The 26,377-nt window shown below is 40.5% G+C and overlaps 1 protein-coding gene across 1 annotated transcript; it reads left to right on the forward strand.

Moving 5' to 3' along the window:
- The first annotated feature begins 4,477 nt into the window (after nt 1–4,477).
- On the forward strand, nt 4,478–15,834 carry LOC143419117 (uncharacterized). Its single transcript, XM_076885444.1, has 6 exons — nt 4,478–4,578; nt 6,305–6,337; nt 10,359–10,518; nt 10,738–10,847; nt 13,375–13,586; nt 15,610–15,834. Exons 3-6 carry the CDS (start codon nt 10,365–10,367, stop codon nt 15,617–15,619), a joined length of 486 nt encoding a protein of 161 aa, XP_076741559.1. The 5' UTR covers nt 4,478–4,578; nt 6,305–6,337; nt 10,359–10,364; the 3' UTR covers nt 15,620–15,834.
- Nucleotides 15,835–26,377: the final 10,543 nt, after the last annotated feature.

The raw sequence follows: 26,377 nt of genomic DNA on the forward strand, positions 1-26,377 counted from the left end.
CCCCAATGACATCATTGCTGCACTCATTCCAGATGCAAGGCGTCCAAAAGTGTTTTTCCCAATTTTTATTTGACTTGGCTGTCCATTTTCTAATCGCTGCCATCCGTGCTGTATCCTGGGGGGATGGGGCAAGTGCCCAAAATGGCGCCTCCTGCAATCTGCAGTGTCAACAAAGACGTCTAAGTCTTCCCCTAATGAAAAGTACAGATGAGGCCGTTTGTGCTTTAAATTGTGGTACAGGTGTCAGGTAGAAGTCTGCATCGGTGATGGTAACTTCACCACCCTAGCACTGAGCCGTCAGCCTGTGTTTTACAGATATGAAAAAAGTGCTTTCTTCATGTGACTTAGAGTGTGCATTTTATTTATCACCTTACTTCAAAGAATTTATATTCCGAGAAATCATTACTTGACCCCAGTGTCTCTGTCTGATCTCACCACCCTCAGTATTTATTTCGTTTGTTTCTAGGTGGGCTCACAGACATTTTTAGGAGATTGTATAAGGCAAGGCAAGGCAAGGCAAGTTTATTTGTATAGCACAATTCAACAACAAGGTGATTCAAAGTGCTTTACAGAGACATTAGAAACAAGAACAAATAAAAAGCATGATTTAAAATTGATTAAAACAAGCAAATAAACTAACTAACTAATTAACAAACAAACAAACAAACAAACAAACAAACAAACAAACAAAACAGTATATAAAATCAAAACAGATAAAATCAGAACAGTAGATAAAATCAGTAGTTAAATGTAAGTTTTGAAATTTAAGCTTAAAGTGTGGATTTGGTGCTTTATTCAAATGCAGCTGAGAACAGGTGAGTCTTCAACCTGGATTTAAATAAACTGAGTGTTTCAGCTGATCTGAGGCTTTCTGGGAGTTTGTTCCAGATATAAGGAGCATAAAAGCTGAATGCAGCTTCTCCGTGTCTGGTTCTGACTCTGGGAACTGATAAAAGACCGGATCCAGATGACCTGAGGGATAATGTGACATAATGCATGCTTACACTTGCACTTGTACCGTTCAAGTTGTAATTACACTGATTACATACCGGTTTCAGTGGAGACAACTGTTTGTACTCTTTACAACTGTACAGGGTGGAGAATGTGGACCCGTCCTGCTGTCATGTTTAGTCATTTTCATGAAATCCCAAAACCAGCAATTGAGCAGTTAAATAACACAAGAATAAAAAAAGAACGTCTTTGAAAAGCTACGAGCTAGCTATTTCTTTTCACAAGGAATTAGTCCACATAACCCAGCCAACATGTATATATGGGCCCCACCTGGTTTTTGCTCGGGCTGGATGGGTACCATGTGGGCATGGGCTCAAACTGGGCTTTTTGTATGGGGCCTACTTGGGTTCTTCACATTAAACCCATATGGGCCATCCCAAGTGAGCACTTTTAGTAGGTCCTAGCTGGGTCAAACATGGGAAACACTTAACTTGGTCCAAAATGGGAAACACATGTAGGACCCACTTGGGTTTTCCACCTGGGATAGACATGGGCAAACACAGTCATTTAAGGATAGGCTGTTGTTGTGTGCCCCAGGTGGGGCAAAGTTAGGTAATCAATATATGTTTTAGTATCGATGACACAGGTGGGCCCCACCTGGTCAAACTAAATGGGTCGCACATGGGCAAATGCAAGTCAGACCCTGAAAACATGTCTATGTGGGCCCCAGGTGGGGCAAAGTGAGGTAATCAATATATTTTTTTAGCACTGATGACATAGGTGGGGCCCACCTGGTCAAACTATATGGGTCGCACATGGGCAAATGCAAGTCAGACCCTGAAACATGTCTATGTGGGCCCCAGGTGGGGCAAAGTGAGGTAATCAATATATTTTTTTAGCACTGATGACATAGGTGGGGCCCACCTGGTCAAACTATATGGGTCGCACATGGGCAAATGCAAGTCAGACCCTGAAACATGTCTATGTGTGCCCCAGGTGGGGCAAAGTTAGGTAATCAATATATTTTTTTAGCACTGATGACATAGGTGGGGCCCACCTGGTCAAACTATATGGGTCACACATGGGCAAATGCAAGTTAGACCCTGAAAACATGTCTATGTAGGCCCCATATGGGTTATGTTAAGTTAATATGGGCATATATTTTATGTGGGCTCAAGATTGTTTAGTATATATGGGACCCACTTGGGTTTCTCACATGAAAGCCATATGGGCAAAACCAAGTGGGAACATATAGTAGGTCCTGGCTGGGTCAAACATGGGAAACACTTCACTTGTTTCAAAATGGGAAACACACGTAGGACCCACTTGGGTTTTTCACCTGGGTTAGACATGGGCAAACACAGTCATTTAAAGAAAAGCGTTTGCTGTGTGCCCCAGGTGGGGCAAAGTTAGGTAATCAGTATATATTTTTTAGTACTGATGACACAGGTGGGGCCTACCTGGCCAAACTATATGGGTCACACATGGGCAAATGCAAGTCAGACCCTGAAAACATGTCTATGTGGGCCCCATATGGGTTATGTTAAGTTAATATGGGCATATATTTTATGTGGGCTCAAGATTGTTTAGTATATATGGGACCCACTTAGGTTTCTCACATTAAAGCCATATGGGCAAAACCGAGTGGAAACATATAGTAGGTCCTGGCTGGGTCAAACATGGGAAACACTTCACTTGTTTCAAAATGGGAAACACACGTAGGACCCACTTGGGTTTTTCACCTGGGTTAGACATGGGCAAACACAGTCATTTAAAGAAAAGCATTTGCTGTGTGCCCCAGGTGGGGCAAAGTGAGGTAATCGGTATATATTTTTTGGTACTGATGACATAGGTGGGGCCCACCTGGTCAAACTATATGTGTCACACATGGGCAAATGCAAGTCAGACCCTGAAAACATGTCTATGTGGGCCCCAAATGGGTTGTGTTAAATTAATATGGGCATATATTTTACATGGGCTCAAGATTGTTTAGTATATATGGGACCCACTTGCGTTTCTAACATCAAATCCATATGGGTGGGCATCCAATGTAGGTCCTAGTTGGGTTAGTGATGGTAAATGTGTACATTGGTTCAAAATGGTAGCACATGCTTATGTGAGGATTCTTCTTCTGTGAAGAGCCTGAGAAAGTGTTATTTGAATAAAGGAGGATTTATTCCAAACAAGCCCATCACAGATTGCGCACAACCCAGGGAGTTCTGAAAGTCAAATTGTAAAAATAATCTCAAAAGAAAGTATGAACATAACTCTCTTTTATAACCTGCAGACGGCACCCATGTGGTACCATTCTCTAAGAAATCACCCTAACTTTAACATATTTGGCACAACCTCAGTCTATCACTTTTGCTACCCTTACGTACAGTCAGATGTTCTTGACCCTTCATTTTTGACCCTCTCAGTATTTAGCCTTGGCTAGCAAATGTACTCAAAGTCCACATTGAGACCTCAAGATGTTATGTGTTATCAGACACTACAACCCAGCTGTCAAGTGAGACTATAGGAACTTTGGTGTTTTTGAACATTCAATGTTACTCAAAACACTCTGCACACTATTCCAAATAACTGGTTTGAAACTGGTTACTTTTTAATTTTAGATTTCATTTTATGTACTTAATGTGAACTCTGCATGGTAGGCTGCATGGTGAGGCTCAGATAAGATAAAATAAGGACTTCATGATTCTTCTTAGGTAAATTCACTTGTCACAGCAGCAATAATAAGTGATTAAAACGGACACAAGAGTAGAAAAAAAGAAAAGCAAAAAATACGAATAAAAAACCTAAGATAAAAGTGAATTACACAGACAAAATCCAGATTTGGCATTTGCAAATTAAGGATTACTGGTTGTTCAAACAATTAAGACTATTTACTTGAGCAAACATGCAGCTGAGGATTTTTAGTAGATCAGACACACTCTACTGTATTAGAGAAAAGACAGTTAGTTACATGGAAGATGGAAGTTTTGGTTAATCAGATCCAGTAAAGCTCCTGAAGTATATTACCGATCTGTTAAAATGTTACTCTTCAAACTTGTGCCCTCAAATTATATAACCAGAAATAATTTATATTTTCTTTGAACTAGTGGAAAGGAGAGGGAATGGGGTCTTTCAAGCAGTCACACTTCAACTGTGAAACTCCCTTGTCCTTATGGTGTATTGACACTATTGAAACTTTTCAAAAGCAGTCTAATGTTAGAAGAGCTTTTAGGTAAACTGTTATTCTTCTTCTTATCATAATTATATTTTTATTAATTATATTTTTATTATGATGTTGATTTGGGTGACACTTTTTGATAAATATTATATATTACTTTTTAAAACATATTAACCATCCCTATGCTTAAAAAACTTTTAAAAATAAAATTGTTCTTTTAAACTTGTGCATTGTTTGACTTTTAAAATTTTTGTATCAGGTGTAAAACGACTTTTTAAATAAAGTTGTTTTTAATGTGAGCAGCTCCTATTGGCTCGTTTAAAAAGAGGGAGGAGCAGATTGCACCGCCTAGCGTCTAGTCTTCGCGGTCTTTCGTCTGTTGCGCCTTTTCTCTCCCTGGTGTTTAAGAACGTGGAGGACAAAAGGATACCAAAGAATCGAAAACTATGACAAAGGTAAATACTTAAAGTTTGATACGTTTTCATCAATGGTTATTTTAGTAACTTTCTATAGTCGTCCTAAACGGTATAAGGGGGAGAAGCATAACATCTTTAGCTAGCAGGTAGAACTGGGTTAATTTGCTGCATTGTCTTTGGCAAACATAATTTAAAGTTAATTACAAAACTCTTACTGCCTATATTCTACTCAATAAAGTTCATCTTATCTTATTCTGTTTTCATTGCACCATTCTCTCTATACAGTTTTTGAATTTACACACTATAACGTACACGGCAGTTTTTTTCTGTGCTTCTGCAACTGTTTCTTGGGTTTTCCTATAAGGTTTTTGTAATTAATTAAAAAAATTTATATTATTTTTTTGGCTTTAGTGGATTCCTGCTCAGCTAACTCGGCCATTATGCACTACCCAGTAAACAAAATGGCTGAACAGTATCTTAAATGTCTGAACATGAGCTAGTCATACCATGTTACGTAATATTCATGTGCAGTGTAGCAAGGTGATTGTTTAAATTACAGGAGTAGATGCCTGCAGCTGAAACGGTTTTCTGATCTGAATACGGTAATGTTACCAGATATGCATTGTACTATGGGAAAACGGTGGTGGATCAGTGTGTAAAAAGCCCCCAAAAGAAACACACAGCGTCTTTAGCTCAAACACTGTCTGATCACTCTCTTAGATACTGTGCTGTTCCATCTAGTTATTGGTTACTGAGAAATGTTAGGTCATTAATTAATTAAGAGAGTGCAGCTGTTCAGATCAGATGGTGAAGTAGGAAAATGCAGAACATGTTATTATAGCTGAATGCTGTGTAAAATACTAGTAATAAATCTAACTCCCATTTATGGCTTTTACTACTGTGGGGCTAAATAAAAAATTACAGACATAATGAAATCTGCTACAATTACAAAGCTTAAGTTTAAAACAATTATTATATATTAAGCATTTTTTTGCTCTTTTTTTTTTAAAATTCTTTTTGCTAATAATGGACTCAATTTTATTATCAACTTCAAAGACCTATTAAACTTTTAAACCACTAAATCCAGGAAATTAGATGCCCGTAAATGTACGAGACCCTCTTTATGTCTAGTATCCCCAAATATTTAATAATCCTTTCTAAAAGTACACAAATTTTGTTCTTTTCAATTAAATATTGCATGTTCAATGTATTCTTGAGCAGGTAAAAATTCCACTAAATTAGTTTTTGCATATTTTTAAGTATAATCAAATTTTTATAGTTTGCGAGTACTTTTAATTTGGAGATTTTTCCACTTGATTTGAAGTTTGGATAGTGCTTTATAGTAATTTGTAAATGTTTTGAACTCATCTGGCTTCTTAATAATTTAATAAAAAATTAACAAGCCATGTAATAATTTGAAAACCACTAGGGACCACTTATAAAAAAGTAATTCCTTTTTTTTACTTAAAGGAATTTAGGATTTATGTCTGTCAAGTCATTTGTTCTGGCATAAGTCACCATTTTGATATATCTTCCTGTGACTTTAAAGTCTGTCAGCTAGTTAGATACATTTTTGCACTGCTAGTGTTTGCTGCTTGAATTAGTCAGTTTATCATATAAACACATGCAGTGCCTTTCAAACTTTTAATTACACTGTTCATTTTGTGCATTAGTAAGAGAATCTTTTATATTGAATTATCCTGGGAAAAAACAAAAATGTTTGTATTTTCTCATGCACTTTCTTTCATTTCCTTATCACGTTTAGATTCTTCAAGATCACAAGCACCATCTTTGACATGTAAGTAACTTTCATATTATTTGTATTACTTATTATTATTATTATTATTATTTTTGAAAAGTGATGGTCTTTGGGGCATCCTTTTTTTTTTATTGGTATTAAGTATATATATTTATTTAGGCACAGGAGGCAATGATCTATTTTAAAATTTAACATTTATTTAATTTTCATCTTTTATGCTAACAATAATGCCAACAGTGTTCTCTTCACTTGACCCACAACTCTGACAGTTTTGGTCCTCTGCTCTCCTCACAATTGGCTGATTTCCATCTGAGCTGCTACTGTCAACTGCATTAAACTGATTTTACATTGCCTTGTTATTCTAATCTTTATCTGCGTTTTGGACTCCAAACATTCACACCTGCTGTTAGTAACCAGAGCTCACAAGAGTGTAAGGCGTGTAGTTCAATAAAGTGATCGATGTGTTCACTAGCTGATTTCAATAAACCGGTAACTTATCAAATCCATATTTTATAGGAAGTACATTACTGATAAAAGTGGTAATAAACACGGTAACCAATAAAAATTAAAATTTCCTGTTATAAAAAAAAATACTGCTGTGAGCTCGGTTTTCTAACACCAGGTGTGAACATCTACAGTCTTTAAGCGCTGGTAAAGATTTAAAAATAAAAGCATTCAATAACATAACATTAAACAATAAATTAGTTTGATGGTGTTGACTGCAGCAGCTCAATGTTAATCAGCTGATGGTGATGGAAGCAGATGAGCGTTTTTCATCATGGTTGTTAGTGATGTGTTGGTCAAAACGAAACGGCTCTTTGAAGTGAACGACACAAGCGTGTTTTTTCTCTCTCTCTCACCCTCTCTCTCGCACTTTTTTCCGCTTCACTCTGCACGCGAGCCTTGTGCTTTGCGCTGGGAAGAGGGGGGAGGGGCGGTTGTTACACACGCAGTAGCACAGTAACAGAGCAGGAGGGAGAGAGAGAGAAAGAGAGCCAGGGACAACAACGTCACATTAAAAAGGTATAGTAATCATCCACAACTATTTTCAGTTGCGGATGATAAAGGATTCAGAAAGTTTATTCATGCAGGCCCATATGACAGAGAATGTGCATCTTCTGTTTGTTTTCATATTATAATTTATATTTAATTGTGTTGTGGTTTGCAGTGTTTTGTGTTGTTTCACTTTAAATTTGTTTAAAAGGAAAAAGCTGAAAATTTAAATAGTTAAAAGTTGAAATGTAAATAGTTGTTTTTTTTGTATTATATGATTTATTTATTACATTTTATGTGGAGAGAATAAATAAAAGTATATTTACGGTGGCTGCTAGAGACAAAGCACGTACAAACCCCAAAACACGTAAAAACTCCATAGCACGTACAAACTCCAAAGCACGTACAAAACACAACAGAAGTGCTCCAGGATGCTAGGCACAGTGTTGAGATTTTGTTACCTAGTGGCTACACAAGCCAGCAAGTACCAACGACCGGATTTGGTGTGTGGTAGTAACAGGTAAATGAACAGCTTTTGGAATTTTTTATGAATATATATGAGTGCTTGTGTATAAATACACAAAAAATACACATATGATTTCAATTGTGTAAATTAAGTGATCTAGATAGCTCTGTTTTGGAAGTTCAGTTGACGCTAGAAATGGGTTTTGGAGTTTGTACATGCTTTGTCTCTAGGGGCCACCATATATATTTATATATAAACATATATAAATAAAACCACGTTTCTTTTTTTACATTAGTAATTCCTTTTGTTCATAATTTTATATTGTTGTTAATAATAAATTAATTAAAGCAACAAAACAACCTGAAGAGCCGGTTGGGAGCCGAAAGAGCCGGCTTTCTAAAAAGAGACGAAAATCCCATCACTAGTTGTGTAATATGCTGGTATTGATATGATCAAAAATGAACTGAGTTGTTTCGTATTCTATAGAAATTGTACATCTAATTAATAACAAGGCTTTCTGCTGATGTTATTAATTAAAAAATTATTGTTTTATTTTTAAGCAACAACTTTTTAGCATGCAATCAGTCCATGCTGTACAGGACAGATTTGTAAACTGTGCATACAAAAATAGACTATTTTACAAAATTGCTCTTTCAACAAATGTAAATCACAGCAGATTTTTTTTGTTGTAGGTGCACTGTCACAACTAGAAATGTGGGGGGAAGTCCTCAAAGTTGAAGGCAGAACAGGAAAATACATGGAAAAATGGCCTGCATTTTTATAGCGCTTTTCTAGTCCCTAAGGACCCCAAAGCGCTTCACACTACATTCAGTCATTCACCCATTCACACACACAATCACACACTGGCGATGGCAAGCTACATTGTAGCCACAGCTGCCCTGGGGCGCACTGACAGAGCACATCAGTAAAGGTCGATCTGGATACTTGATAACTGTTGGTATAGGTATGACATGAATTTGAATCTCCATTATCACAGGTTTTAATTGGGAGGGAACATGCAGATATACAGGAGGACTATAAACAGCAATTCCTATTGCATACAACTGTTTTAGAAAATACCAACAACACTGTTAATTTATCACTTGCTGGTCTATAGACTTTACAGTGTGGATGGATGGAAAATCCATCTGGCTCCACTCTGGCTGAATTGGTGCTACAAACAACTCTGCGCTCGGCTTTCCTGGCTGTGTGTGGATTTATACTTACACATCCAAATTTTGACCCTATTTTTCTTCCTTTCAGCTGATTGGTCAATTTCATGTCAATCACCAATTAAACAATCCAATCAGAGAACATCTCCAGAAGTTGATTCTGTTCATCTGGACGTAGCATTTTCAGTGGGAGAAAATGCTGCAAGCGCTACGTCCAGATGAACAGAATCAACTTTTGGAGATTTACTTACCTGGATGATTGAGCATGCATCAAGACAATCAGAGAACAGATAGGTTTGGCTGTTGGAGGGCTGCATTACGGAGCTTCAGGTCCTGGAAGAATAAATTCCCTTTTACATACCAGACCAGCATTTTTCTTCATTAGCACGAAGGAAAACAGTCTGTGCGTGTCAGAGTTCTGTGGGTTTTGTGTCACAGGGCTTATAATATGTGTAAAAATCTGGCCAGGGACCATCACATCACACTGCTATCATATTTTTCTGTTGCTATCATGTTTCTTTTCTGAGATGTTGTTACTTTTATGACAGATGTAACGAGAAATCTTCCAGAAAGTTAAATTTTTTATTCTAATCAAATATTTGATTCTGATAACAGATAAAGATTTTTTTTTTTACTTTTGTTCTGCTATTTCATAGTTTATACAAATTTTGGCCAATTCCTATTTATTTTAACCCTTTAGCCCCCAAAAAGTCGCCAGTGACAGGTTTTTCCAAACCTGTCTCGTCAAATCTGAGCTCTGCCAGGGGCCCAACACGCCTGGACTTTTAGAAGAAAAGAGATGTCCGAAAATAAACCACAGGGTCAAATACTTAATTTTGTTCAGTGTTTTAGAGTTATTAATTTGAATTGACTAATTTAAATATTTTATTCATGTACATTTTGATTGCCTTTAGTAAAAATGGCAAAATTTCAATTTCTTTTTTCTTTCTGTTATTAATCCTTGATTACATTCATATAGTATACAGTAGAGGAAAAAACCTACCAGACCTACCAGTTATCCTGCGTAACATTATTGGGGATAAAGGGTTAAGGAAGCGCAATTAATTTTTTTAGTTTAGCTTGTGTTTACTACCATTTTTTTTTATCACCACACAGTAAACATTAAGTAATATGTAAAGTGTCCATTTATCCTCCATTCCGGTCCATTATCTTAAGCTTAGGCTGCTGCCCCTCGACCCAATCCGGTACTAAGTAGAGAGGCCCAGACTTCGCTCTCTCCAGGCACTTGGCCCAGCTCTTCCGGGGGAATCCCAAGGCATTCCCAGGCCAGCCGAAAAACATAGTCCCTCCAGCATGTCCTGGGTGTTCTGGGTCTCTTCCTGGTGGGACGTGCCCAAAACACCTCACCAGGGAGGCATCCTAACCAGATGCCAGTATCTAATCTGTCCTTTTTGTATGTTCCCCTCAGGTTGCCATGGTAGCAGATACGGGGGAAACAAGTGTAGACGATGCCACAAGAAGGATGATGAAATTCCTCATATCACCTGAGCTGGCTGTGGAGTACAACATGCTTGGCCGACATGGGGAAAAAAAGTTCAGAGATTTGCGTCTTTTTAATGTTGTGTATGGTAAGTTAGTTTCACTTGAGACATTTGAACTTTAGAAAACTAAACTTTTTTAATAAAGTGTTTGAAAGTGTAACTGAGATTGGTTATCATGCAATTTGTATATATTTTTTGAGGCAATAAAGTGAAATAAACATTGTTCTTTGAAAATCATCACCAAATGAAGTAAGCTAAGATTAACTTTACTTTGGCTTGCCCGTTTTTCTTCTTCTTCATTTGCAGAGGCACTGAAGAATTATTTAACATCAAAAGTCAACTTGCAAGAAGCAGAGAAGGCTCTGTCCAAGTGGTTCAGTGGAACTAAAGACAGAGGAGGACCGAGGGCTGCAAGGGTACAAAATAGACTTACGGCTCTGTAAAAAAACAAACCCTGCTGATTCAAGATAAGCTTTTGAGTTTTCCATCTGACTTTTTCCCCATGTTGCTACAGTTCCAAATATCTAAGGAATTTTGCTGTAGTTTGACATTTCTAGTTTTTAAACGTTTACGCACTTTGGAATACAGTTACGTAAAATCACAGTTGTTGGACAAAATAAATGTGAAAAATGTTGTTTTGTGTACCCTCGTGATTTTTGAAATGGTTTTATTTACAAACTAGATTTTGTTTGCGGTCAGCTTTAATATATTTGGGGTCTTTGTGTCACAGAACCCGTATTAGCCGTCTGAAAAATTGATTTTGTGACTGTTTTACTACATGGGGCCCACTCAGTGCCAGAACTTAGTCAATTCAAACTAGAAATAAGATGCAAATACAGAACCCACTGCTAATGCCATTCCAACTTTTTAGCTCATGTTTTCCTCATGTTGTACCCACTAAGAACTTGAAAAATGGGGCCTAGGTGGGTTTCAGTGTACTTTGCCCAGTTGGGGTCCATTTAGTTCCCAGATTTTACCTATATAACACCGAGATGGGCTTATAAAATGGGGCCATTATGGAACCCGCGGACAATCCCACTTAAAACCCACTTTTTAGCCTATGTGGTACTCACATGGTACCCACAAAACAACTTGAAAGGTGGGGCCTGGGTGGGTTTCTTTGTACTTTGCCCAGTTGGGGTCCATTTAGTTCCCAGATTATACCAATATAACACCGAGATGGGCTTACAAAATGGGGCCATTATGGAACCCGCGGACAATCCCACTTAAAACCCACTTTTTAGCCTATGTGGTACTCACATGGTACCCACAAAACAACTTGAAAGGTGGGGCCCGGGTGGGTTTCTGTGTACTTTGCCCAGTTGGGGCCCATTTAGTTCCCAGATTTTACCAATATAACACCGAGATGGGCTTATAAAATGGGGCCATTACGGAACCCGCGGACAATCCCACTTAAAACCCACTTTTTAGCCTATGTGGTGCCCACATGGTACCCACAAAAACTTGAAAGATGGGGCCCGGGTGGGTTTCTGTGTACTTTGCCCAGTTGGGGTCCATCTAGTTCCCAGATTTTACCAATATAATACCGAGATGGGCTTATTAAATGGGGCCATTATGGAACCCGCGGACAATCCCACTTAAAACCCACTTTTTAGCCTATGTGGTGCCCACATGGTACCCACAAAAAACTTGAAAGATGGGGCCCAGGTGGGTTTCTGTGTACTTTGCCCAGTTGGGGCACATTTAGTTCCCAGATTTTACCAATATAACACCGAGATGGGCTTCCAATCAGCACTGGTTGCTGATTGGAAGTTTACTTCCCTGAATTTTCCATTCTAAATGCTGACATGTCCTCAGGAAGATAGTAATCTCTTTAATCGTCCTCTAATTTGTGTATGACCATGAGCCCAGTGGCTGATTTGAATCCTAAGAAGTAACCTGTATAAGTAGACAGTCGCATTGGAAGCATTCTCTTAGTCTTTATATTGTGGTTATGACTGTTATTTGGTATATTGAGGCAAAGGTTATTACCTTTCACTGATCCACTGACATAAAAAAGTAGAAATGCATGTGAAAAATCAATGTACTGAACAGGCTAGTCGGGCTCTTGTGGCAGGCTGCATCATTGCAATGTGTGGTTACATTTCTAGAAAGGTACATATCAGGTAAGAGAACAGGTTACAGTCCGGGGTTTCAAAAGATTTTGTGGTAACAGCATTTTTAACACATAAGTATATGTGCTTTGTAAAACCTTCTCCATACTGGGAGGGATTAAGGGATTAAGTCATTAGCTGGTGACTTGTGGATATTATTGTCTCAGTTGGCTAACCTTTGCTAAATAGCCCTCTGATGTGTTTACTAGCAGATCATATGTAAATCAGGGCGTAGCAGCCGCTGGCAATGTTAGAAAAATACAGCCACTTACTTCACTACATCAGTCTACGCATGTCTCTATGTTTCTGTTGTCATTGCTCATGCAGATAGTAAACATAAAAAAAAAAAAATCCTTTTTGAATCTTACATAAAGGTGAGATTCCCCAGCTGGTTTCCTACTAACAGAAATGACAATAATAAGGAAAAAGCATGATCTGACCTGAATTACTGAAAAAAGTCTGGTGGTAATCCAGACATCTTAAACCATACTTGACTCACACTGATCGTGGCTCAAGAGTTGGGAGTTTGCCTTATAATCGGAAGGTTGCCGGTTCGAGCCCCGGCTTGGACAGTCTCGGTCGTTGTGTCCTTGGGCAAGACACTTCACCTGTTGCCTGCTGGTGGTGGTCAGAGGGCCCGGTGGCGCCAGTGTCGGGCAGCCTCGCCTCTGTCAGTGCGCCCCAGGGTGGCTGTGGCTACATGTAGCTGCCATCACCGGTATGTGAATGGGTGGATGACTGAATGTGTAAAGCACTTTGGGGTCCTTAGGGACTGGGGCTATACAAATACAGGCCATTTACCATTTAACCTTGGTTTCCTGTGCTTCAGATTTCCTGGACCTCCTTTGCCATCACCTTCAACCGCAGCTCACCTCGGATTTTCTTCGCATTCGGGAAGAATACAAGGACTCTCACTTGCCTGCCCTCCTGCCCTCGGACACAGCGGAACTCAGGTCTGCCAGCCTTTTCCACTACTCCCCTGGATTATCACCGCCTCTCCCTCAAAGCAAGGTTCATGCCGATCACCGGAACCATATTCCGGTGAGCCGGGTCGTTATGGAACATTCTTGTTAAAGTGTGGTCTTGCTTTCACTCACTCACCTCACGCGTTCACCTCAGACTCGGTCAGGTTAGCATACCTGGTAGCTAAGCTTCAGGGCAAAGCATTGTCATGGGCCGAGGCGTACCTGTCCATCCATCCTCTTTCAACCTGCTGATACAATGAATTTCTGGGTGAGTTTAAAAAGACCTTTGCTCAACTGGTAGCCGAAGGCAGCACGGAGGAGAGGTTGTTAAGACTCCAACAGGAAAACCAAAGCGTTGCTGAATTTATCATTGATTTTTGCACGTCAGCAGCCGAGGTTAACTGGCCGGATTGGGCTCTGCAAAGCATTTTTCGTTGTGCGTTAAGTGAGGAATTAAAAGATCAGTTAGCCTCCCGCGATGACCCAAGAACATTTGAGGATTTGATTTCCCTCTCCTTAAGGACTGATAATCGTTTAAGGGAGAGGGAAGCGGAGAAAACACCCTCTGTGCGCAAGCCGGCATTTAGCCCACAGTCGCTTCCGTCTCCGCCACTTCTGGCGACAACATCCGCCGCTGGCAGCGCAAGCATGGATGCCACAGCAGAGCCCATGCAAATCGGCCGCTCGCATCTCACTGCTGAGGAAAGATAGTGACACCGCCGCTCCGGGGCGTGCTTTTACTGCGGTGCGCTTGATCACATATAAGCTCAGGTGTAGAATGCGGCCAAAAGGTTCCGCCCGCTGGTAGATTCGGGGATACGGGTGGGCGGATCCCTGTGCAGTGCGAAGACCCGTTTATTGTTGCCAGTCACGTTATGTTTTGGCCACGTTTCTCACCCCCTTCAGGTAGAGTTGGATGTCTCGAGACCGGTCTTGGTCTCGACACTTTTACGTGGTCTTGGTCTCATCTTGGTCTCGACGGACTTTGGTCTCGGTCTTGTCTTGGTCTCGCTGTCTCGGTCTTGCTTTCTCAGATCAACATAGTGTTCGGGAGATTTGGAGTCAACCATTGGCGGAGCGGGGGGTGGCTTACTGGGCTTAAGCCCGGGTAATTTTATCAGAAGCTCGGGGTCTTTTGGAGTGTAATTTGTTTCATAGTTGCCTGACTGATAACTGTATAAAACAAAAACTACACACAATATTCGAAGCACATAGCGCAGACGTAAATCCCCCCTAATTTTGGTATGATCCGAGCCCAGGCACTAGGCGACTTACACATGTGAGCGAGGGGGGAGAAGCTGCTGCCTGCGAGTTTACTGCAGACAGAGGAGAGATAAAGTTTGAGCAGGTACCAAAGCAAATCATTCGTACTGTACAAATAATGTAAATATGACGGTGAATCACAAAAGATTGATATCAAACTGATCACTTGACCCATATTACGTTACTTGCTCTTGGAGTGAATGTGTGTTTATTTTATATTTTCAGTTGTTACCCTCCACAGCTAAACAAAGCACTCTAATCCGGTTTCAGTTATGTACTGATGAACACAACATGGACATAAGTGGCTTCTTTCAAAGAAAAAACTCAGGTAGATGTTACATATTATGCTTTAAGAGATTTACATACACTTTAGTGAGAAACAAGAACATTTCTTGTTACTGTACAACATCAATTTAGAGTAAACTTGTTTTGCTTTAGATAAATAAATATTGAAATGTCTTTTGAATTAGTTAAATGTCAGAATAAAGAGAGACAGAGCTTCTATTTTTATCACTTTCATCAAATTTAGGAGTACATATACACTAAGTTTATTGTTAATTAATAAGAAAACTGCAGACGATTCCATTCTGAGCTTAAGAAGCTTCTGATAGGTTAGTAGAGTCCATGTGAGTAAATTGGTGGCACAGCTGTGGATGCATATAAGGCAAAACACAGAGCCTGTTTCTTTGGCATGGAAAAATCAAGAGATATCAACCAAAACACCAGGAAAATAATTGTGAAGCTCCATAAGTGTAGCTCAATTTTGAATAGAATTTTGTGCCATTTGCAATTAAGAAATACACATAGTTTCTCTTTTTACTCTTAAATCACTACAGAGGGTGGTGAAGGCAGCAGAGCACATCACTGGCATGAGGCTTCCTGCCATTCAGGACATTGATCTTCAGCGATGCCTCCGTAAAGCACACAGCATCATCAAGAACCACAGCCACCCAGCACATAAGCTCTTCTCCTTGTTACCATCTGGCAGATGTTACAGGAGTCTGTCTGCTCGGACTACAAGTCTTAAAAACAGTTTCTACCATCAAGCCATACGACACCTCAACCACAACACTTAAACACACACACACAGGACGCACTCAGAAGCTACCCTGCAGCTTCACAAGTACTCTGTATAATCCGCACTGGTCACTCCATAAGATAAGATAAGATAAGATAACCTTTATTAGTCCCACACGTGGGAAATTTGTTTTGTCACAGCAGGAAGTGGACAGTGCAAAAGTTATGAGGCAAAAATTAGAATACAATAAGAATAAATACAGTACACAACTGTACAGAATAGAATAAAATAAAATACTATATACAGTAGAATAAAATAAAATAAATATACAATAAGATAAAAATAGAATACAAATACAAATACTATATACAACTGAGTAAAAATTTTATTTTATTGATATTTATATTTTTTTAAAAAGTGCAGTACTGTAACAACTGCCACAAAAACAAAAACTTTTGTACTGTTTAGTTTGTACTGCTGCTCATTCCTGTGCAATATCCCATCTGCCCCCCCACCCCCTCACATTCCTATTTAAGATTTTCTTTATTTAATCACTAGTGTGTACATATATATATATATATATATATATATATATATATATATATATATATATATATATATATATATATATATATATTTAGTCAGTTAACTGAAAATCTCTTTTTTCTTTTACTACATCTTATTAATATTTTGCTCTTTCTATTTTTCTATTTATTTTTTATTTTATTTGGGTTTTTTTTCTACTGTACCATTCTGCTGAGTGACTGTCTTCTGCTCGTCAAATACATTTCATTGCGATGTTGACCCTGCGCTAACTTGCACATGACAAATAAAACTGAAACTGAACTGAACTGAAACTAAATTTAACAAATATGTTTTTTATATTTATCAATCTAAAAAATAAACGTTTAGTCTGATTTGATGTTACAATTAAAAAGTGTTTTTGTTTTTATCTGAAGACTATGTAAATATCTGGTTTCAACTGTATATTTGATGGTGTTGGTGTTTGGCTTGATTATCAGCACAAAGAGAAAGAGAGAGGGGAAAATGAGGACAGAACAGAGCTGGAACAAGAGCAGGTGAGACACACATGTTAGTCAAATGGTTGTTTGCCAAAACTCATCAGAACATCTATTTAGTACCTAGTGTATCTTTTTAGATACCATTTGTTACTTTTCAAATATTGTCGTTTCATCCCTGCGGCTGCCCACTCAGCAGTGATCAGGTGGGCCCACGCTTCTTGTTCCTCCTGCCACCCTGGAGAGGCCACAACATTAGTCTCCTTAAGCGCCATTTTTAGTGGAGGATTTTGGAACGGGATGTAAGGGAATATGTTGCTGTGTGTCAGATCTGTGCCCGAAGCAAGACCCGGACTCAGCGGCCTTCCGGACTCCTACAACCTCTTGCCATACCTTCATTAACTTCATTGCTCTGAACAAACTCCCCACCGCCACAGAAACTGCTACGCTAATGGTTGATCATGTTTTCCAGCTCCATGGAATCCCTGCAGAAATCACAAAAGACAGAGGACCCCAGTTCACCTCTCAGGTCTGGGGATCTTTTTGCTCTGCCAGGTGCTCAAGTCAATTTCAGCTCTGGTTACCACCTGCAAATCAATGGTCAAACAGAGAGACTCAACCAAGAATTGGAGGCAGCCTTTCGATGTGTCACCAACCATATCCCGGCTACCTGGTCTGCACACCTACCATGGGTCAAGTATGCACACAATTCTCATGTCTCAGCTTCAACGGGTCTTTCCCCTTTCGAGGCTTCCCTAGGTTACCAACTTCCATTGTTTCCTACTGAAGAGGCTGATTTGACTGTACCCTCGGTCCAACACCATCTCCAGCGTTGCCCGAATGTGTGGACCCGAACACACGAAGCCTTGAAAGAAGCAGCCGCCCACCATCGCCAATACGCGGACCGCCGTCGAATTCCAGCACCCAGATATGCCCCGGGGCAGAAGGTATGGTTGGCAGCTAAGGACATTGCTCTCAAAGTTTTATTCCGTAAACTGGCACCTCGGTTCATAGGACCGTACACCATTCACTCCATTGTTTCTCCCAGTGCAGTCAAACTGTTGGCATTCATCAGACCAGGAAAATAGAACTGATGGACTGGTCAAGGCAGTCAACGGGGCAGCTACTGTTGAAAAGTTCTTACAGAACCGGAGATAATATCCGGCCATTCCAAGAAAACAACACAGCTTCCTTCTTGTAGAAGAAACTGGAAAGGTTGGAATGGCATGGATCTTTGCATCCACTGGGCATACCTTTCCTCTGCCAACTTGTTGGCCTAGATAGAGAATGGTGCTTTTACCAAACTCACACTTTGCAAGATTCAGAGTCAGCGAGGCAGCTGAGAGGCGTTCAAAAACTGCTAACAAAGTAGCAAGATGATTTGCCCATTCACTGGAATACACAATAACGTCATCCAGATACACCCGGCAGTTTGGAACATCACCCAATACTTTGTTCACTAGCCTCTGAAATGTAGCTGGCGCATTACATAACTCAAATGGCAGGATTGGTAAGAACAATGTCATGGGATATCAAACTCGTCTGGGTAGGAACATCCCCAAACATACACTGGAAGGACACAGTCAGGTTCTGAATGTCTTCAGCCTGATTAAGTGACTAATTTCAGCCACGTACTCAGGAATGCTCTTCAGTGTTTTAGTTGGAATAACTAGCTGTTCTTTAAGGATATGCAACGGTCCTCTGAATTCATATCCAAATACAAGCTCTGCAGGACTAAAGCCTAGGGACTCTGGCACTGCTTCACGAGCAGCGAACAATAAGAATGGGATACCCTCATCCCAGTTCTTTCATGCCTCTAGACAGTATTTGCGGAGCATGGACTTTAATGTCTGGTGAAATCTTTCAAGTGCTCCCTGACTTTCAAGATTTTAGGAGCTTGATGTAATGTGCTCCACTCCTAATGCTTTTAATGCCTGAGCAAAGGTCCTAGACTTAAGGTTGGTTCCCTGATCAGTCTGGACTACCTTTGGAAGACTAAACACTGAGAAGAACCCTACCAGAGCTTTACTGATGACAGGAGAGGTGATCCTTGGCAGGAGCACTACTTCAGGAAACCTAGTAGAAACACATATCATGGTTAGAATGTATTGGTGCCCTGACTTTGATTTTGGTAAAGGTCCTACACAGTCAACAATAACTCTGCTAAATGGTTCACCCATCACTGGAATTGGCGACAGGGGTCAAGGTGGGACAACTTGATTTGTCTTGCCCACAATTTGGCAAACATGGCAGGTATGACAGTACAACATCAGACTTGAGTCCTGGCCAAAAAAAATGTTTGAGGACCTTATTATATGTTTTATTTATGCCAAGGTGTCCGGAAAGTGGGTGATCATGTGCTAATGCTAGGACTTGCAAGCAGAAAACCTTTGGCACAACAACTTGATAAACTGTATGCCAGTCATCTAAGTTTTCACCAGCCCAGCGACGTAGAAGGAGGCCCTCATCAACAATGTACGCCACCTTCTTTACCTTAACTTCCTCCTGGGTAAGTACAGAAGTACGGCATTTCAGAAGGGAGTCATCTTTATACTGTGCAACAATAAATTCCTCTCTAGAAGCGGGCAGTTTTATGTCTACATTAGAAAGAGAAACATCTTTCTAGACTCATCATTAACCTTCCTGCCTTCTTGGGACCTTTTTGTGCCACTGCTATGTGTTAAATGGCTGCCATTTCCACTGGGTTCAGTGGAATATAACCAAACTTGCCACAGGATAGTTTTTACCTGTCAATGTTAATATTCCAGTGTGAATCCCTTAAATCAGCCTAAAATGGCTGAGCAGCAGAAATCCCCAGACCCATCACCCTGGGGACCATTTTCTGCCCATTGACTTCCATTATAAACGCTATTTTTCAACCCCAAATTATCATCATATGATTTTATTTTTTCTTCTTTTCTTGGATGTCAATGAAGACTCAGGGCCTTGAAGTTTTAATTTTTAAGTTGCAAAAAAAATGCAAAAAAAATAATGGCAGGTCAAAATGTATGTTGGTGCCAATCTTTGGTCCATCTAAAGGCCTACTTATAATGACAATCACATATTACTTCAACTGGTTTTTTGTGGAAATATTTAGTTTCGTTTTTTGGTTTTTGGGGCTTATAACACAGGGCGCTCATGTAATAACACTGGGATTTGAAGGGTTAAAACAACGAAAATATAATTAAAACTTTACATGAATATTTCAGGGAGAAGTAGTTTTACAAGGTTGGCTAATTTAAAGTGGAATAAAATATGGATATATGGTCTTTTTATGGCGTGGCTGAGAATGGTCCCTAGGGTGATGGGTGTGAGTTTTTTAAAGGATGGCAGGAGGGTTAAGCTTAGCTTCTGGTCTAACACTATCAGGTGCTTCTTTCATAACGAGGAAAGAGTCAGAGAAATCGAAGTCATTCTTCTTGGGTTGAGATCTAGTTACCTCACAAGCAGGAAAAATGTTAGCATACTCCTGCTGTTTAACTTCTAAGCTTGTTTCAGGCTTATCCAGCATCTCAGGCACAGGCAGCACTTTTCCACCAGCTAAATCATTTCCAAGGATGAAATCAACCCCTTTTATGGGCAGCGAGGGGAGGACAGCGACCTTACCAACTCCACTGAAAACAGAGGAAGTAATATGATCATTGTGCAAAGGTGCAGACACAAAAGTCATTCCGATACCCTGGACCACAACACTTGACTGACAGGATGACTAAACAGACAAAGGTAAAATACCCTCTCGAATGATAGACTGCGAACCACCCATGTCTCTCAGTATTGTTACAGACTGGTTGTCAACAGTATCACCTGTTAAAGAAACACATCCCTGTGTGATAAAAGGTTTGAAACAAGGATCTATGTCACTCTGAGATGTTTGGGTTCTGGGAGGTGACACGTTTTTAATCAAACCCATGTCCTTGGGTTGTGGCGGTGTAGTCTTATTTTTTAGTGCAAGGCAATCAGCAATGACATGACCTTTTTTGTGGCAATAGAAGCAGTCACATACCTCATGGGAAAGAAATGGTTGCTTAGCTCTGGCTTCAGGCTGACCACGATCAGGCTTTGGTCAGCATGTGATCAACACTTTATCTGAACAAGGGGATGAGGCAAACACATTTTTGTGGGTTAAAATGAACTCATCAGCAAAAACGGCTGCTTTTGACAGTGAGGCAACCTTTTGCTCATTTAAAAACATTACAAGCTTCTCTGGTAACAGATTCTTAAAATCTTCCAACAAGATTAACTGAGGAAGAGCTTCAATGTCTCTCACTTCACTTGCTGTGCACCACTTGTCAAAAAGAACTGCCTTCTCTACATATGTTTGACCATTAGACTTCTTGTGATTTCTGAACTTTTGTCGGTAGGCCTCAGGTACAAGCTCATAAGCACGAAAGATGGACTCTTTCAGTACATCGTATTTCATGCTATTTGCGATAGAGAGAGATGACACAACCTCCTGTGCTTTGCCCACTAGCTTACATTGCAGTAGCACAGCCCACATTTCTTTTGGCCATTCTAATGCTGTTGTTGCAATCCTTTCAAAAGCATTAAAATAGGAATCAACTTCTGCCTCTCTAAACGTTGGCACCAAAGCAATATTTTTGCTCACATCAAACCTACAGGTGTTGCCAGATGAATGTGAAGGATCTGAAGTAACCGGTTAGCTTCCACCTTTAGCTGTTTTAACATTACCTCCTTCTCAGCTTCAATTTATAGCTGACGTATCTGAAGTTTGAGGTTAAACTCGGCCTTATGTGCTTGCTCCCTTTCCTGCGCCTCCAGCTGAAGGCAAGCTGGACGCACCTTAAGTCTAGCATGTCCATTTGACCCACTGAAGTCTGGGGACACAGGATCGAAACAAGGTAGAGTGGGAGGTTCCTTAGGCTCCAACTGGACTTTTGGGTGAGTTGCTATAGCACCAACATCCTCCTTCAAAGGTTGGACATGTGGCTCAACAGAAGGAACATTACCATCACAAACGTCAGAACCAGTCAAGATTTTCAACTCAACTAAATGTTGTAAGATAATACTCTTAATTTCTTTTTTCGCACTATATTTCTTTACTGGAATATCAAAGTGTGCTGCAATACTCAACAAGTCATCTTTATGACATAACTCAAACTTCTCAGAACTCGGAGCACGAATGAAATCTTGTAAGTCAAAATCCATACTTAAATACAAGGCAATAACATTGTAACATTGTGCGCTGGCATTATACCGATGGCAACGTCCTGTTTTTCTGACTCAGGGGGTGCCCATGGGTCCCGTGCAGTTCCAGAAGGTGGTCACTACAGACACGAGCCTGTCCAGTCGGGGCGGTGTTTACGAAGTGTGATCTGTGAGAGGCCTCTGGAGCAATTATTAATTATCTGGAGATCCTGGCCATTTCTACGCAGACATCAAGTTCTTGTGAGGACGGACAACACCACCAAGTTGGGTTATATCAATCATCAGGGAGAGCTATGTTCACGCCACTTGCACACACTGACATGCAGACTGATCCTATGGAGCAGCGAACATTTCCTCTCTTTGAGAGTGACATGTTCTGGGCTGAGAATCAGGGAGCGGATTTGCGATCCAGAGGCGCTCCGTTATATGGCGACTGGGCTCTGCATCCAGCCATTGTAGAGCTGTGGCGGCGCTACAGCCAGGCTGCAGTGGATCTACACCGCGTTCCAAATTATTATGCAAATGATATTTTTCTCTGTTTTTCCTAAATAGTCGATTCAAATGACAGTCGGCATAATTTTCGAGTCATCAACCATTAGAGTATAATTCAAATGTTACTGAACAAAACTCCCAATGAAAACAGTGTTTTTCAAAAGTAAAAAACTTAAAATGCTTTGTTCCAAATTATTATGCACACAGAGTTTCAAAAGATTTTATAGGTTGTAGAGAATTGAAAATGGTCATTTGTTGAATTTGCAGCATTAGTAGATCAATTTCACTGACATCAAAAGTTATTTCAATCAAAAACATCTTAACAGGTCAAGTCACACAATAACACAGGACCCCGTATTTGTTAGCAGTTTTACAATCCTTGCATCCATGGAACTTGTTTTTGGAAAGTTTCTGCTTGAATGTCTTTGCAGGATGTCAGAATAGCCTCTCAGAGCTGCTGTTTGGATGTGAACAGCCTCCCACCCTCATATTCTTTTACCTGAGGATGCTCCAAAGGTTCTCAATAAGATTGAGGTCAGGGAAGAATGGGTTCCTCTCCTTTTATGCCGATAGCAGCCAAAGATGCAGAGGTGTTCCTCGTAGCATGAGATGGTGCATTGTCTTGCATGAAGATGGTTGTGTTGCAGAAGGAACAGTTCTTCTTTTTGTACCAGGAAGAAAGTGGTCAGTCTGAAACTCCACATACTTTGCAGAGGTCGTTTCCACTCCTTCAGGGACCCTAAAAGGGCCGTCCAGCTCTTTCCCCGTGATTCCAGCTCAAAAACGACTCCACTACCTTTTAGCTGACAACGCAGCCAGCCATCCACCTCTGCATCCATCTGGACCATCCAGGGTGGCGCTGCACTCATCAGTGACCAAGACTGTTTGAAAATTAGTCTTCATTTGGTTCTGGGCCCACTGCAGCCGTTTCTGCTTGTGAGTGTAACCCAGATCATTGTTTGAGTATGGGATTTCTGATTATTTGGTAGTCACTGAACGCACCACTGTGCAGTGCGCATAGCCACTCTCTACTCCAGCTACAGAGTTTTTCCTTCCATTGGTCCGATGAGGCGCATGCTGCTCTCGTGCCCTCTACGAGCTGGAAATTCGGGTACAGTAGACATTTGAGTTGCTGTAAATAGTTTTAAAAACCTTTATATGTGAAGCTAATGATTTAATATGTTGTTAGGAAAAAGAGTCTTGTAGCAGTTACGAACGTGAAGCTGAGCTGAATCCGACAGCCATTCGCCATTACACGAACCCCTCTGGTGAGTTAGCGTGCAGCTCATGTTCGTATGAAATGTTTTGTGCCTTATTATACTGCAGCGAGGTATCAAATCTACTGCTGTCATGTTTCTTAAGAAAGAGGCTAAATATTGTATAACGTGTGTTATTGGCTGACTGTTAGCAAGCTAGCCGTTAAATGAGCCTGGCTAATGTCCTGAAATGGCGGCCGACACGAGGTCAGTTACAGTGTTATTATGTTATGCCTAAGAGAACAGCATTAATAAGCATTGTTAACAGCATTTATGTTCTGTTCTGTTTTTATTTTGACAAACCTGTATTATTATAATGGTAAGTCTGTTAAATAAGCCGTTAGTGATATGGACACTAAGTCAGTGGTACTGAGGCTTATGAATATTTTTGTTAATTCTTCTGCACACTTGTGTGTAGGCTGGTTTGTTTGCCCTTTTGGTGCCCTGGATCCTACTGGATGAACTGCCTTGTGGAAGTCCTCATCTGATGACTCTGTCGAACCGTCCTGGCAAATAGATGGTCGTTGCTGTGGGTGGATGCTTCTGCTTGCTGGATGCTATTATTGGATGCTACACCGTTCCAACAGAGCGGTAGGAACAATTCAAAGGGCCCCAACGATGCACTTTATTTTTCCCTGAGCTCAGGTGATTTTCTTTTGGCCAAAGGACCTTAAAGGATACATATTTGGTTTTATTTATTTATTTTATTGTTCTTGTGACACTGAGTGGAAAGACACTACAAAAGAAGGGTTTATTATTTAAAATTGTGTCTAATAAATGTATTTATGTTAAGTAAGTGTGGTGTCCATTGTGTGCTGGAAGCCTTATTGTTCCTGTGGTGGAGCAGCTACTACCAATCTCCTTTACGAAACTAGCTTCTGACAGGATATAGATATTTGGGATACATTTGATTTCTTGTAACCTATTTTTAGAGAAACTGTGATTCTGGGTTAAACATCGGGGTGAAATTGATGACACCGACACCTAGTGAACTGCCCAAGGTCAACAGTCCTGATTTCCACACATTAAAGGTTTGGCGTAAGTACAGATTGCGTTACATGAGCATTGGTTAGGGGTGGCTGAATAGAAGGTTTATGCACAGCTGCTGGTCTCTGGAGGATCCTACAGCTTGACGTTCGCAGGGCTCCAGAGGCACCAGCAGCTTGAAATGTCTGTTTGCAGCTTTGTAATGGCCTTTTAGCAGCTGCTCTCTGGCAGAAACCTTCATAATTGTGCCTTTATCTGCACGAACCCATGTGTGCTCTGACTCAGCCACAAATCTCTTAACATTATGGTGATCACACGTAAATTTTCGTGAAAGAGGTTTTCATTACGTGTCCAAGGCGGTCAACTATTTCACGCTTTTCAGCAGAGATCATTTTTCCTTCCTAAATTGCTTGAAAATGGAGGCCTGCTTAATAATGTGGAACATCCTCCTTTAGTAGTTTTTCCTTTAATTGGGCTCACCTTGCAAACAACTGATCACAGGTGTCCGAGATTGATTTCAGTGATACAAAGAGTCCTGAGACACAATCCCATCCACGGGTTTAATTGAAAAACAACTTATTTAATCTTTATAACACTTAAACACTATTTGCATAATAATTTGGAACGCGGTGTATTCGCTTCCAGGAAAAATGCGGATTTTCTCCTTTTCTCCTTGTTGGGCAACGCACAGGTGTGGACACCCAGCTTTGTGGCCCTCTACAGGGAGTGCAGAATTATTAGGCAAATGAGTATTTCGTCCACATCATCCTCTTCATGCATGTTGTCTTACTCCAAGCTGTATAGGCTCGAAAGCCTACTACCAGTTAAGCATATTAGGTGATGTGCATCTCTGTAATGAGAAGGGGTGTGGTCTAATGACATCAACACCCTATATCAGGTGTGCATAATTATTAGGCAACGTCCTTTCCTTTGGCAAAATGGGTCAAAAGAAGGACTTGACAGGCTCAGAAAAGTCAAAAATAGTGAGATATCTTGCAGAGGGATGCAGCAGTCTCAAAATTGCAAAGCTTCTGAAGCGTGATCATCGAACAATCAAGCGTTTCATTCAAAATAGTCAACAGGGTCACAAGAAGCGTGTGGAAAAACCAAGGCGCAAAATAACTGCCCATGAACTGAGAAAAGTCAAGCGTGCAGCTGCCAAGATGCCACTTGCCACCAGTTTGGCCATATTTCAGAGCTGCAACATCACTGGAGTGCCCAAAAGCACAAGGTGTGCAATACTCAGAGACATGGCCAAGGTAAGAAAGGCTGAAAGACGACCACCACTGAACAAGACACACAAGCTGAAACGTCAAGACTGGGCCAAGAAATATCTCAAGACTGGTTTTTCTAAGGTTTTATGGACTGATGAAATGAGAGTGAGTCTTGATGGGCCAGATGGATGGGCCCGTGGCTGGATTGGTAAAGGGCAGAGAGCTCCAGTCCCACTCAGACGCCAGCAAGGTGGAGGTGGGGTACTGGTTTGGGCTGGTATCATCAAAGATGAGCTTGTGGGGCCTTTTCGGGTTGAGGATGGAGTCAAGCTCAACTCCCAGTCCTACTGCCAGTTTCTGGAAGACGCCTTCTTCAAGCAGTGGTACAGGTAGAAGTCTGCATCCTTCAAGAAAAACATGATTTTCATGCAGGACAATGCTCCATCACACGC

This window comes from Maylandia zebra, linkage group LG6 (assembly GCF_041146795.1).
Source record: "Maylandia zebra isolate NMK-2024a linkage group LG6, Mzebra_GT3a, whole genome shotgun sequence".
NCBI lineage: Eukaryota > Metazoa > Chordata > Actinopteri > Cichliformes > Cichlidae > Maylandia > Maylandia zebra.

What these genes read in the sequence shown, in the direction of transcription:
- LOC143419117 (XM_076885444.1), top strand. Translation starts at nt 10,365, where the DNA reads ATGGTAGCAGATACGGGGGAAACAAGTGTAGACGATGCCACAAGAAGG. An exon ending in TCTTTTTAATGTTGTGTATG is followed by an intron (nt 10,519 to 10,737) that starts GTAAGTTAGTTT and finishes CTTCATTTGCAG; the next exon opens with AGGCACTGAAGAATTATTTA. An exon ending in GAGGACCGAGGGCTGCAAGG is followed by an intron (nt 10,848 to 13,374) that starts GTACAAAATAGA and finishes CCTGTGCTTCAG; the next exon opens with ATTTCCTGGACCTCCTTTGC.